This window comes from Lithobates pipiens, unplaced genomic scaffold (genome assembly GCF_037356315.1).
Source record: "Lithobates pipiens isolate NorthernLeopardFrog02 unplaced genomic scaffold, aLitPip1_a1.2 Scaffold_27, whole genome shotgun sequence".
Taxonomy (NCBI): domain Eukaryota; kingdom Metazoa; phylum Chordata; class Amphibia; order Anura; family Ranidae; genus Lithobates; species Lithobates pipiens.
In genome coordinates this window covers 6,043,677-6,058,209 of record NW_027507788.1, presented here as the reverse complement: position 1 = coordinate 6,058,209, position 14,533 = coordinate 6,043,677, and the positions used below count along the sequence as shown (strand labels likewise).

At 46.9% G+C, this 14,533-nt stretch overlaps 1 protein-coding gene across 1 annotated transcript in view; it reads left to right on the top strand.

Moving 5' to 3' along the window:
* The window catches only part of IGSF21 (immunoglobin superfamily member 21), a 674,741-nt gene that overhangs the window by 138,673 nt on the left and 521,535 nt on the right, over positions 1 to 14,533 (top strand). The window contains exon 2 of the mRNA XM_077456355.1: positions 11,664 to 11,776. Coding sequence (XP_077312481.1) covers positions 11,664 to 11,776 — 113 coding nt within the window. The remainder of the gene's footprint in view (positions 1 to 11,663; positions 11,777 to 14,533) is intronic.

Below are 14,533 nucleotides of genomic sequence, written 5' to 3'. Positions count from 1 at the left end.
GCGCTCCTAATGGACGAGCCGTCATTGAAAATATATATGTATTAACATTTCAGGCAACACTCTGCTGTATCTGTTGAATGTTTTCTTCTGATGATGGGATGTGATTAGAACGTGGCGCAGCTATTCGTGGCACCCGGGGATAATGTTCCGGGGCGCACCGTACAAGTGTTTTACAAATCACATCTGTTTATTTGTTTTCCTGCATTTTCTTTGCATTATACAGAAGGTGAGGACGGGCGATGGCGGGATGTGGGAATCCCTGTGGGTAACAATTACCTCCTCCTTGTTCTTCTTCTTCTTCTTCTGTTTCTTGTATCAGTAATAATGGGAATATTTCTCTGTACCCCCCGGAGTCCTCCCCGTCATCTCTTCCTTCCAGTCATCAATGAGCCTTTACCGGGGTGTAAATAAGACTCCGTTTATGAACGGTGAATACATGGGCCTCCCTTGTCCTGGGTGAGCTCTAAGAGGCTGAAGAATTCCCAGCCGTCATCACAATGAGAGAACGCGGAATCGGGAGAACTGCTGAATCGCTACTTTTTGATTCTCCTATATATTTGCCATCCATATATATATATATATATATATATACACACTAGTAAAGCTGCTTTTCCTTTATCTGTGTTTCAGGTGCATTTAGCTGTCTTCCTTGACTTTAGCTGTAAGCGTTCATCATCCCATGCAAACCAGCTGAAATGTGCGATCAGACTTGCCGTGGAATAGGACTTGGAGAGATTGGCGTTTGGTTGAGCGTTGCCCAATCCAAATGTTTTTCATTTGAGTTGGTCATCTTATTCACCGGGAGATGAGCTGCTAGTGTATTTTATCGTTCTTCTTATTGTAGTTATGAACACGGGTGTTTGAGGCACGTCGCCATTCCTGGTTATGCTGGCATCAGGTCCAGTGGAAAATTTTTATAATCCAAATCTTTTCAACGTGACCATAATCTAAGGGCTGTGGCCAGCTTAAGTATGTGGGTGGTTCTTCAGTTTTGAATTGGTCATGGGGCATGGTCACGATATCCTCAGACTTTCTGGCTCTGCAGGGGAAGGTCATGGGGTGTGGTCATGATACCTTAGACTTTCTGGCTTTGCAAGGGAAGGTCATGAATTGTGGTCATGATACCTTAGACTTTCTGGCTCTGCAGGGGAAGGTCATGGGGTGTGGTCATGATACCTTAGACTTTCTGGCTCTGCAAGGGAAGGTCATGAATTGTGGTCATGATACCTTAGGCTTTCTGGCTCTGCAGGGGAAGGTCATGGGGTGTGGTCATGATACCTTAGACTTTCTGGCTCTGCAGGGGAAGGTCATGAATTGTGGTCATGATACCTTAGACTTTCTGGCTCTGCAGGGGAAGGTCATGGGGTGTGGTCACGACACCTTAGACTTTCTGGCTCTGCGGGGGGAAAGTCATGGGGTGTGGTCACGACACCGTCAATTTTCTGGCTCTGCAGGGGAAGGTGATGGGGCATGGTCACAACACCTTACACTTTCTGGCTCTGTAGGGGAAGGTCATGAGGCCCGGTCACGACACCTTCGATTTCCTGGCTCTGCAGGGGAAGGTCATGAGGCATGGTCACGACACCTTAGACTTTCTGGCTCTGCAGGTGAAGGTCATGGGTTGTGGTCACAACACGTTAGACTTTCTGGCTCTGCAGGAAAAAGTCATGGGGTGTGGTCACGACACTGTCAATTTTCTGGCTCTGCAGGGGAAGGTCATGGGGCATGGTCACAACACCTTACACTTTCTGGCTCTGCGGGGGAAAGTCATGGGGCATGGTCACGACACCTTAGACCAGTGATGGCGAACCTTGGCACCCCAGATGTTTTGAAACTACATTTACCATGATGCTCCACTACACTGAAGAGTGCATGAGCATCATGGGAAATGTAGTTCCAAAACATCTGGGGTGCCAAGGTTCGCCATCACTGCCTTAGACTTTCTGACTCTACGGTGAAAGGTCATGAGCTTGTGGTCACGACACCTTAGACTTTATGGCTCTGAGGTGAAAGGTCATGAGCTTGTGGTCACGACACCTTAGACTTTATGGCTCTGCGGTGAAAGGTCATGGGCTTGTGGTCATGACACCTTAGACTTTATGGCTCTGCAGGGAAAAGTCATGGGGTGTGGTCATGACACAGTCGATTATTTTGGCTCTGCAGGGGAAGGTCATGGGGCATGATCACGACACCCTAGACCAGTGATGGCGAACCTTGGCACCCCAGATGTTTTGGAACTACATTTCCCATGACGCTCATCCACTCTGCAGTGTAGTGGAGCATCATGGGAAATGTAGTTTTAAAACATCTGGGGTGCCAAGGTTCGCCATCACTGCCCTAGACTTTCTGGCTTTGCAAGGGAAGGTCATAGAATGTGGTCATGGTACCATAAACTTTCTGGCTTTGCAAGGGAAGTTCATGAGGTGTGGTCACAGCCCCTTACAGACTTCTCAGTGTTTATGAATGCTGGCTCTGCAGGGGAAGGTCACAGGGCATGGTCACGACACCCTAGACTTTCTGGCTTTGCAAGGGAAGGTCATGGAATGTGGTCACAACACCCTAGACTTTCTGGCCTTGCAAGGGAAATTCATGGGGTGTGGTCACAGCCCCTTACAGACTTCTCAGTGTTTATGAATGCTGGCTCTGCAGGGGAAGGTCACAGGGCATGGTCACGACACCCTAGACTTTCTGGCTTTGCAAGGGAAGGTCATGGAATGTGGTCATGGCACCGTAGACTTTCTGGCCTTGCAAGGGAAGGTCATGGAGTGTGGTCACGACACCTTAGGCTTTCTGGCTCTGCAGGGGAAGGTCATGGGGTGTGGTCGCAGCCCCTTACAGACTTCTCAGTGTTTATGAATGCTTTGTTGCTTCAGGGGTGAGTCTCCCCAGCATAGTACTTTCCATATAAACTTGAGTATCACCTTTCACAGTAGTGAGCAACCTGATTATGACCATGGAGTGATTAACTTGTGGTGGAAGAGCTAGGCTAACAAGTGGCTGATGTTTGGAGGAGGAGGAGAATAACGGGCAAGTAACTACAGTTTGAAGAGTAAAGGGGATGAATACTGACAAGTGACTGATGTTTAGAGGAAGATGACTGACAAGTGATTGGAGGAAGAGAGGGTAAGATGACTGACAGGTGACTGAGGTTTGGAGGAAGAGGGGAGAATCGCTGCCAAGGGGGCCAAGGTTTGGAAGAAAAGATTGAAGGAGGACTGGTTAGTGACTAAAGTTTGGTAGAAGAGTGGAGATAGTGACTGGCAAGGGGCCGATGTTTGGAAGAAGAGAATGGAGGATGACAGAAAAGTGACTGAGGTTTGGAGGAGAAGAGTAGATTGTGACTGACAAGGGATCAAGGTTTGGAGGAGGAGAGGGGAGGATATCAATTAAGTGACTGAGGTTTGGAGAAGAGTAGATTGTGACTGACAAAGGATCAAGGTTTGGAGGAGGAGAGGGGAGGATGACAATTAAGTGACTGAGGTTTGGAGAAGAGTAGATTGGGACTGACAAGGGATCAAGGTTTGGAGGAGGAGAGGGGAGGATGACTGATAAGTGATTGAGGTTTGGAGGAGGCAATGGGAGGATGACTGGCAGGTGATTGAGGTTTGGAGGAAGAGGGGGGGGGGTGATAATGAACAAGTGATTTAGGTTTGAAGGAGGAGAGGTAATGGTGATTGGCAAGAAGCCAAAGTTTGGAAAAGAAGATGGAAGGAGGACGGATAAGCCACTAAATTTTGGAAGAAGAGCAAGGATGGTGACTGGCAAGGGGCCAAGCTTTGGGAGAGAGGATGGAAGGAGAACTGATAAGCAACTGTAGTTCAGAAGAAGAGCGGCAAGGGGCCGAAGTTTAGAGGAAAAGAGAGAGGAGGATGACCAAAATGTAAAGTGAGGTTTGGAAGAGTTGAGGAGGTAATTGACTGACAAGGGGTTGAGGTTTGGAGGAGGAAAGGGCATGATGACTGACAAGGGATTGAGGTTTCGAGGAGTAGGAACAGATGGTGTCTGACAAAGGACCAAGCTTTAGAGGAAGATTGGACTTTGGGAGAGTAGGATGATTGATGAGATGTATCCTAAAAGGACACTGTAGTAGCCAATTTGAAGAACTAATAAACCCAGACCTGGCTAAACCGGAATCAAAGTTCTGCAAATACAATGCTAGGTGGTGGCAACAGTAGACACAAGATCCCATGTGTAGGTACAAGTGTCTGAGCCTGTGGTCAATCTTTTGCCTTCACTGGTCATCCCTTAAGCTGGATACACACTATACAATTTTCTTTAGATTGTTTTTTTTTTTTTTTTTCCTTTTTAGATTTTCCAAAACTATATAATATGGAGGTCAAACCTAAACTCTTTCGATTTGTATGCACTCAGGCCGGCCCTTGCGCTACATAGTTGAAGGTAAATCTAAAGGAAATCGAACAACAAAAGTTGTATAGTGTGTATCCAGCTTTAGTATTTGCCCCTTGCTTTTTGCATGAGCTATGACAGCGCACCGCGTCAGGAGGCGTGGCTTATGCAAATTTTAGGCTAATACCTTATTTTGTCTTGTGGTGAGCATGGACTTCGATGGAAAAGCAAGAACAAGCACCATGGGGTCTCTAATAATAATCTGAACAATTGGCCTTTAGATAATGGGATATCGCCTTCGTTCCTTTCTTTTTTTTCCTTTTCGTTTATTCTCCCCGGCGCTGTGATATGTTAGTGAAGAGAAGGCCATCTGCAATACCCAGAGACAGATCCTCCATAACCACTCTCCATTCGAAAGGTCAGCTGCAAAGTCATCAATTCTTCCTAATGATCGTCTATCTGCGTATCTGTAGATATAACGGTTCCTCATTTTATATAGACTGCAGTTTTTTTTACATTCCTTAAGAATGGCTCCGGGGAGTAACTATTTCTAGAAGGAAAACTATAGAACTTTTACACCGCTCATTAAAGGCAATTATAATCATGAGTGTTCTACAGCCGCCAAGTAGTCTGGAAGAAGATATTTCTGAATTTCTGCTGGACGCCATCGCGTGGGGGCGGCTGCTGGGAAAGGAAACATTGCAGTAAGAACTACCAGCCAAAGCATGTTGTCGCTGTTGTTTTTTTTGTTTTGTTTTTACGGCATGCTGGGACTTGCGGTTCTTAGTAGCTTGAGGCTTTGGCTTGGTCAAGGTGTGAGGAATGCTTACTGCAATGGCATTCTGAGACATATCTACGTATGTGTTTATTTGGACAACCATTCTCAACCAGGGTTCCAGCAGAGGTTGGTTGGGGTTCCTTGAGCTGTGGCTGATTGACCTCTCATCTGATGGTTTCTGCATAGTTCCTGATGGTGCCTGCATAGGTCCTGCATAGTCCCTGATGGTGCCTGCATAGGTCCTGCATAGTCCCTGATGGTGCCTGCATAGTCCCTGATGGTGCCTGCATAGTTCCTGATGGTGCCTGCATAGGTCCTGCATAGTCCCTGATGGTGCCTGCATAGTTCATGATGGTGCCTGCATAGTTCATGATGGTGCCTGCATAGTTCCTGATGGTACTGCATAGTTCCTCATGGTACCTCCTAGTTCCTACATAGTTCCTGATGCTCATAGTTCCTACATAATTCCTGATGGTGCCTTCATAGTTCCTTAAGGTGTGTGCATAGTTCCTGATGGTATCTGCATAGTTCATGATAGTGCCTGCATAGTTCCTGCATAGTTTCTGATGATGGTACTGCATAGTTCCTGATGCTCATAGTTCTTACATAGTTCCTGATGGTGTTGCATAGTTCCTACATAGTTCCTCATGGTACCTCCTAGTTCCTACATAGTTCCTCATGGTACCTCCTAGTTCCTACATAGTTCCTCATGGTACCTCCTAGTTCCTACATAGTTCCTGATGTTCCTAGTTCCTGCATAATTCCTGATGGTGCCTTCATAGTTCCTTATGGTGTGTGCATAGTTCCTGATGGTATCTGCATAGTTCATGATAGTGCCTGCATAGTTCCTGATGGTACTGCATAGTTCCTACATAGTTCCTGATGCTCATAGTTCTTACATAGTTCCTGATGGTGTGTGCATAGTTCCTGATGGTGTGTGCATAGTTCCTCATGGTACCTCCTAGTTCCTACATAGTTCCAGATGCTCATAGTTCCTACATAGTTCCTGATGGCGTGTGCATAGTTCCTGCATAGTTCCTCATGGTATCTGCATAGTTCATGATAGTGCCTGCATAGTTCCTACATAGTTCCTCATGGTACCTCCTAGTTCCTACATAGTTCCTGATGCTCATAGTTCCTATATAATTCCTGATGGTGCCTGCATAGCTCCTACATAGTTCCTGGTGGAGCCTGCATAGTTCCTGCTGAATTCCTGATGGCTCCTGCATAGTTCCTGATGGTGCCTCCATATGTTAGCACTTCTGCCTGGTGGTAATGAGGCTTCTGGTTCATATTCCACTAGGGACACTATCTGCATGGAGTCTGCATGCTCTCTCTGTGTTTGTGTGGGTATCTTCTGTGAACGTTGGTTTCCTCCCACACTGAAAATCCAGGCTGGTAGGTTAATTTTAAATGTACCTCATTTCAATTCCAGTGTATTGGTTATACATTTCACCCTTTCCATGCTGGTGGGTTAATTGGTTCCTTTCCAAACTGGCCCCAATTATGTGTTTGTATGTTGGTGAGATGGGGACCTTTTGATCAGTGGTGGTCTGCTTTCTTGATATAGGGGACCTCAAGTGTGGCCCTTTGGTGATGTCAGCGGCCACACTTAATAGCGAATATTCAGTATCAAACAGCTGACACGCAACAGGATATGGCCGGTGGCTATAGGCATGACATAAGAGATGGTCAAAAACTGCGGACATGATACAGGAGAGGGTCAGAGTCTATAGAAATACCACAGGACATGGTCAGAGACTACGGGCACGCTACGGGATATGGTCAGAGACTGCAGAATTACGACAGGACATGGTCAGAGACTACAGGCTTGCTACAGGAGATGGTCAGAGGCTGTGGAAATTTCCATGGTCAGAAATAACGGGCATGCCACAAGAGATGGTCAGAGAGTGCAGAACTACCACGGGACATAGTCAGAGACCACAGGCATGCTAGAGGAGATGGTTGGAGACTAGGGATGAGCCGAACACCCCCCGGGTTCGGTTCGCACCAGAACCTTCGAACAGCCCTAATATTCATACGAACTTTAGAACCCTATTAAAGTCTATGGGACTTGAACGTTTGAAATCAAAAGTGCTAATTTTAAAGGCTAATATGCAAGCTATGCAACAGACAACACCAGCAATAAGGGGTATCTTCAGGTATATACTGTGCTGGAGGCACACAACACCCACTAACTCCTGCAGATGGCTGTATTAGAGAACACCAGCAATAAAGGGTATCTTCAGGTGTATACTGTGCTGGAGGCACACAACACCCACTAACTCCTGCAGATGGCTGTATTAGAGAACACCAGCAAAAAAGGGTAGCTTCAGGTGTATACTGTGCTGGAGGCACACAACACCCACTTTAACTTTAAGATGCCTGAGAAAAGAACACACTGTCCCTACCTATCTAGCGCTTTCCCTGCACACCGGAAAACACACTACACAAGGCCGCCGCGCTGGCAGCATTATATAGTGTGGGGCGTGTACTAAACCCCCTGAGCTATAATTGGCCACAGGCATCCTGCCTGTGGCCAATTATGGCTCTCCTCGCTGCCGGCGCTGTGATTGGCCAAGCATGCGGGGTCACAGTGCATGCTTGGCCAATCATGAGCCAGCAATGCACTGTGATGGCGTAGTGCATTGTGGGCCGTTTGTGCCACACTAATTTGGTGCGAACGGTCCGCAAAGTTCTGAATTCGCCGAACAGACGAATGGCCGATGTTCGAGTCAAACACCGAGCTCATCCCTATTAGAGACTATGGACATGTCACAGGACATGGTCAAAAACTATGGCCACACTTCAGGAGATGGCCAGAGACGCTGGAAATGCTCCAGGACTTGGTCAGAGACTTCCGGGTATGCTATAAGAGATCGTCAGAGACTGTGGAAATGCCCCAGGATTCAGTCAGAGGTTATGGGCATGCTACAGGAGAAGGCCCAGGACTGTGGAAAGGAAATGCCCCAGGACATGGTCAGAGACTATCGGCATGCTACAGGAGATGGTCCAGGGACTGTGGAAATGCCTCAGGACTTTATCAGAGACTATGAGAATCCAACAAGAGATGGTAAGAGACTGTGGAAAAGCCAGAGCACTTGGTCAGAGGCTATGGGCATACTACAGGAGATGGTCAGGGACTGTGGAAATGCCCCAAGACATGGTTAGAGACTATGAGAATCCTACAAGAGATGGTCAGAGACTGTGGGAAAGCCACAGGACTTGGTCAGAGGCTATGGGCCTACTACAGGAGATGGTCAAAGACTGTCACCATTCTATTGGATGAGCTGTAGACTAGGGACATTCTTCAGGAGTCATAGATTGGAAACAGAGTAGTGTCTGCAGGAGCCCTGAGGGCCACACAAAAAGTGGGAAAGGACCACGTGGGGCCACCAGTTGGGAACCAGAGCTTTAGACACCAAGGTCCTTTAAGGGAGGGACTGAGGACTATTCTAAGTAATAGAATTTGGACATTCAGAGTTATGGTTAGCTTCTCAGGGCATGCTGTGACTTGTAGTTTTAGCTCCATATTGCCCGCTCCTGCTGAACACACAATACGGCGGTGCTCCTCAATACCCGACTATCCTCTCCGTATCCCTTTTTGTCGCTTCGTATTCATCCTTTGCAGCTTCATTTGCATATGACCCGCGCGTTTCAGTCTTTGTGTGCTCGCTTCCTCTGAATTAATCCTGTTTGTGAATACATTTTTTTTCTCCTTTGTATGCATTTAATGGATGGGAGCACACTTTAATTAACCCCTTCAATTTCAAAGACAAACCCCCCCCCCACCTTCTCTGAAGCAGCAAGGGCACCTCAGATGTTCCCTATCCCCCCCCCCCCCACCCTTTTTAGCGGAGAAGCGGTGGAGCAGCGAGCGTGGAGATGTTGCTGAGTCAGGTTGGGGCTGCGCTCTTGGCAGGTGTAATCGCGTCGTAGAGGCTCCTACAGGGGTGCTTCTGGGTGCGTTCGGGGGACGCTTCACGTATAATTGCCTTTAGCTACCGAGATTGAAATCATGTACCAAATCCGAATGTGGAGAAAGGCCTGTTATTGCCGCGGATTACCCGCAGTGTCGTTTTTTTTTTGGGGGGGGGGGGGGGTGTCGTTCTGAGCTAAACCTCAAAATTTATCATCGTTTTCCACTTTTGTCCTCAAATTTACGAAAAGGTGCAGCAAAAGCCGACTTGTCAACTTCAAAAGCAGTTGTTGTTCTTTTACTTAAAAAAAAAAAAAAAAACACATAAAAAACTGCGTGGAGATTTGTGTCATTGTCTTCATCTTCCGTGACGCACTTCTCACCTCTGCGTATTTTGAAGATGGCCAGAGACTGTGGGAATTCCCTAGGACATGGTCAGAAATTACGGGCATGCTACAGGAGATGGTCAGAGACTGCAGAACTACCATAGGAGGTGGTCAGAGACTGCGGGCATGCTACAGGAGATGGTCAGAGACTGCAGAACTACCATAGGACGTGGTCAGAGACTGCAGAACTACCATAGGACGTGGTCAGAGACTGCGGGCATGCTAGAGGCGATGGTCAGAGACTGTGGAAATGTCACGGGACATGGTCAGAAACTATGTGCAAACTACAGGAGATGGTCAGAGACTGTGGAAATGCTCCAGGACATGGTCGGAGACTACCGGCATGCTACGGGAGATGGTCCAGGGACTGTGGAAATGCCCCAGAACTTGATCAGAGACTGAGAATCCTACAGGAAATGGTCAGAGACTGGTAAAGCCAGAGGGCTTGGTCAGAGGCTATGGGCATGGAGATGGACCACAGAAGATGGTCTCTCTCTTGGCCCCTCTTTTTCTCTCTCTCTTCCTCTCTCTTTCTCTCTTCCTCTCTCTTTCTCTCTCTTCCTCTCTCTCTCCCTCTCTCTCTCTCTTCTCTCTCTCCCTCTCTCTCTCTTCTCTCTCTCTCTCCCTCTCTCTCTCTCTCCTCTCTCTTGGCCCCTCTCTCTCCCTCTCTCTTGGCCCCTCTCTCTCCCTCTCTCTCTCCTCTCTCTTGGCCTCTCTCTCTCGCCCCCTTCTTCTCACCCTATCTCTCTCTCTCTCTCGCCCACTCTCTCTCTTGCCCCTTTTCTCTCTCTCCCCTCTCCCCCTCTCTCTGCCCTCTCTCCCCTCTCTCTCCCCCTCCCTCTCTCCCCCCTTCTCTCTCTTCTCCCCCCTTCTCTCTCTTCTCCCTTCAGGTGACAACTTCCCCCCTCGGGTGACAACTCCCCTCCCTCGGGTGACGACTCCCCTCCCTCGGGTGACGACTCCCGACGACTTCACTCCCTCGGGTGACGACTTCCCTCCCTCAGGTGACGACTTCACTCCCTCGGGTGACGACTTCCCTCCCTCGGGTGACGACTTCCCTCCCTCGGGTGACGACTTTCCTCCCTCGGGTGACGACTTTCCTCCCTCGGGTGACGACTTCCCTCCCTCGGGTGACGACTTCCCTCCCTCGGGTGACGACTTCCCTCCCTCGGGTGACGACTTCCCTCCCTCGGGTGACGACTTCCCTCCCTCGGGTGACGACTTTCCTCCCTCGGGTGACGACTTCCCTCCCTCGGGTGACGACTTTCCTCCCTCGGGTGACGACTTCCCCCCCTCGGGTGACAACTTCCCCCCCTAGGGTGACAACTTCCCCCCCTAGGGTGACAACTTCCTCCCTAAGGTGACAAAAAGTATAACTTGCTCCCCCTTGCTCATTCACTCCCTTCCCTAAAGTAATACAATGTTGCATTATTCTGCTCTGGTCAAAGTGTGTTGAAAAACAAGTCATAAAAAAAAAATAAGAGGAAAAAAAAAATGTCAAATAAGGATTATTATTTTTTTTTTCTTACTGTCTCCAGTCGATGTCACTGATCAGACACCGCAGTTATGTGAGGACGCTGTACTGCACTGATGAAAGCATGTAAAAATGTTTTTTTTACAACTTCAAAAAACTCGCCATGCCTCCTACCAAATACCTCAGACTGCCTACATTCCAAAAAGGGGTCAGTTTGGGGGGTATTTTTACCGTCCTGGTGTTTTCGGGCCTCGAGAAACGAGATTGGCCGTCGGTACATTAGGATTGATCGATTTTTCAAATGGACATCCCATGGGGGGGTCTCTCTAACGTTCCTTCAGATTAAATAATGAACACGGATTTGGGGGATTGTCACCAAGGAAATGGAGCAGAATACATTGTGGCCTAAATTTATGAAGAATATTGATTTGTTTTGCAAAAATTTGGAACGGAAACAAAGAAATTATTATTATTTTTTTTTTATTTAGCAAAAAATAAAAAAATAAAGTAGCCATTAAATACCACCAAGAGAAAGCTAGATGTGTGAAGAAAAAAAAAACGGTAAAAAATGATTTGTGTACAGTGTTGTGTGATCGTGTGATTGTCGTTCAAAGTGCGAGGGCACTGAAAGGGGAAAATTGTCCTGGGCAGGAAGGGGGGGGAGGGGGAGGGGGAGTGCCCCGGAATGAAGGGGTTAAATTGATAAATAAAATTCCACATTGATTTAGTCTCCTTTTTTTTTTCTTCTGTCCTTTTTAGGATATTTAACGGTCACCATCGAGCCCCTCCCCCCAGTGGTGGTGGGAGACGCCGTGACCCTAAAATGCAACTTCAGGACGGACGGGCGGATGCGGGAGATCGTCTGGTACCGGGTAAGGATCCGTCTCTTCCGTACATTATATCTGTATATTATGGTCTGTGTTTATTTGTGTGTTTTCCTCCGGCGCTCCCCGCCCGCGCATCTCCTCCGCGCCGCAACGCTTCCCACGACAACGCCGCAAATTATATTTAATGTTTGTCATATAATAAGATATAAAAGAAGATAAAGGCCAAATGCTCTCCATAGTGATATCCGAGTTCTGCCTGATTTACAGCCCGATACAATGTAACATATCCGGAGAGCCGTGATGTCACTCCCGTATAATATATCTTATATCTGGAGAGCGGTGATGTCACTCCTGTATAATATATCTTATATCTGGAGAGTGGTGATGTCACTCCTGTGTAATATATCTGGAGAGCAGTGATGTCACTCCTGTATAATATATCTTATATCTGGAGAGTGGTGATGTCACTCGTCTATAATATATCTGGAGAGTGGTGATGTCACTCGTCTATAATATATCTGGAGAGTGGTGATGTCACTCGTCTATAATATATCCGGAGAGCGATGATGTCACTCTTGTATAATATATCTTATATCTGGAGAGCGGTGATGTCACTCCTCTATAATATATCTTATATCTGGAGAGTGGTGATGTCACTCCTCTATAATATATCTGGAGAGTGGTGATGTCACTCCTCTATAATATATCTGGAGAGCAGTGATGTCACTCTTGTATAATATATCTTATATCTGGAGAGCGGTGATGTCACTCTTGTATAATATATCTTATATCTGGAGAGACGGTGATGTCACTCCTCTATAATATATCTTATATCTGGAGAGTGGTGATGTCACTCCTCTATAATATATCTGGAGAGTGGTGATGTCACTCCTCTATAATATATCTGGAGAGCGGTGATGTCACTCCTGTATAATATATCTGGAGAGCAGTGATGTCACTCCTGTATAATATATCTGGAGAGCGGTGATGTCACTCCTGTATAATATATCTGGAGAGCAGTGATGTCACTCCTGTATAATATATCTGGAGAGCAGTGATGTCACTCCTGTATAATATATCTGGAGAGCAGTGATGTCACTCCTGTATAATATATCTTATATCTGGAGAGCGGTGATGTCACTCCTGTATAATATATATGGAGAGCGGTGATGTCACTCCTGTATAATATATCTTATATCTGGAGAGCGGTGATGTCACTCCTGTATAATATATCTGGAGAGCGGTGATGTCACTCCTTTATAATATATCTTATATCTGGAGAGCGGTGATGTCACTCCTGTATAATATATATGGAGAGCGGTGATGTCACTCCTGTATAATATATATGGAGAGCGGTGATGTCACTCCTGTATAATATATCTGGAGAGCGGTGATGTCACTCCTGTATAATATATCTTATATCTGGAGAGCGGTGATGTCACTCCTGTATGATATGAGTCTATCCTTCCTATGTAGATATAGGAATATATTGTTGGGGATATTTGTATTATATGCAGTGTGAGGGAGTGGTGTGATTGGTTGGTTTCCGTATTATAGTCGTTCAGGGTGACCTCCTCTGACCCCCCTGGCACATCGCCCGCCGTGCCGCCCCCGGCGCGGAGCTGAGTGGGTCGGTAAGATTGGATTAACCCAATTTTTTCCTAAATCTCTTCCGGGAGCCATAATTCCTCCCCCAGCGCGGACTCTCCCTGTGTAGGAGACGGACGGTGTGATATATATTATATAATGTACAGGAAGTGGGCGGCGCGATGCTAATCTGCCTGACATCACACGGATTGGACGGCTTGGTATGCCGAGGGGAAACCACAGGAGCTCGCGCTTTGGAATGGAAAATCCAGGAAATTGAATATTTACTGAATATATAAATCTGTGCGGAGGACGGAGGACGGAATTTATTTATACAAATAATAACCTCCGTGGAGAAAGTAGATTTATACGTCTTATTTCAGGACGAATATCGCGAGAATCGCATGCAGATTAATACCTGCGGTGACAGAATTCCGTTCTATATATTTCCTTTTTTAAAAAATTTTTTACATTTCTTTTTTATTTCTTTTGGCTTTATTTGTATTTTTCTCCCCCATTTACATGCGGACCAAGCTGTCCGGCAAAATGTGACGGGGGTTGGGATTTATGGGTCGGGATTTACATTGCTCGGGGTGTTGCTTACGATGGTCTGCTTTTATTCCCGGGGTTTGCTCCTTAGAGAAGAGACTGTCCCTCTAACTGCTTAAAAATGCGTTACCCGGAGTTGGGCTTTAATTTACTTCTCCATTTAAAAATGCTTCTTTATCCGAGACTGGGCTCCGAGGGGTTAATGCAGAACACATGTGCTGGGGGACTGTTCACCAAGGGGTTAACACGCATGTGTGTTGGGAGACTCTGGGCACTACGGGGTTAAAGCATGTGCTTGGTGACTGATTGGAAATGGGGTTAACACGTGCCGGATTCTGGCCACTGAGGGGTTAATGCACAGGTGCTGGAACCTGGACAATGAGGGGGTTAATGCTTGTGCGTTGTAATCTAGTCAACGAGGCGTTAATGTACGTGTGCTGGAATCTGGACACTGAGGGGTTAATGCACGTGTAGAAACTTGCCAGCTAGGGGGTTAATGCACATGTGCTGGATCCTGAACACTGACAAGTTGATGAACAAATGCTGGAACCAGGACACCGAGGGGTTAATGCACATGTGGAAACTTGGCCACTAAGGGGTTAATGCACATGTGCTAGATCATGAACACTGAGGGGTTAATGCACATGTGGAAACTTGGCCACTAAG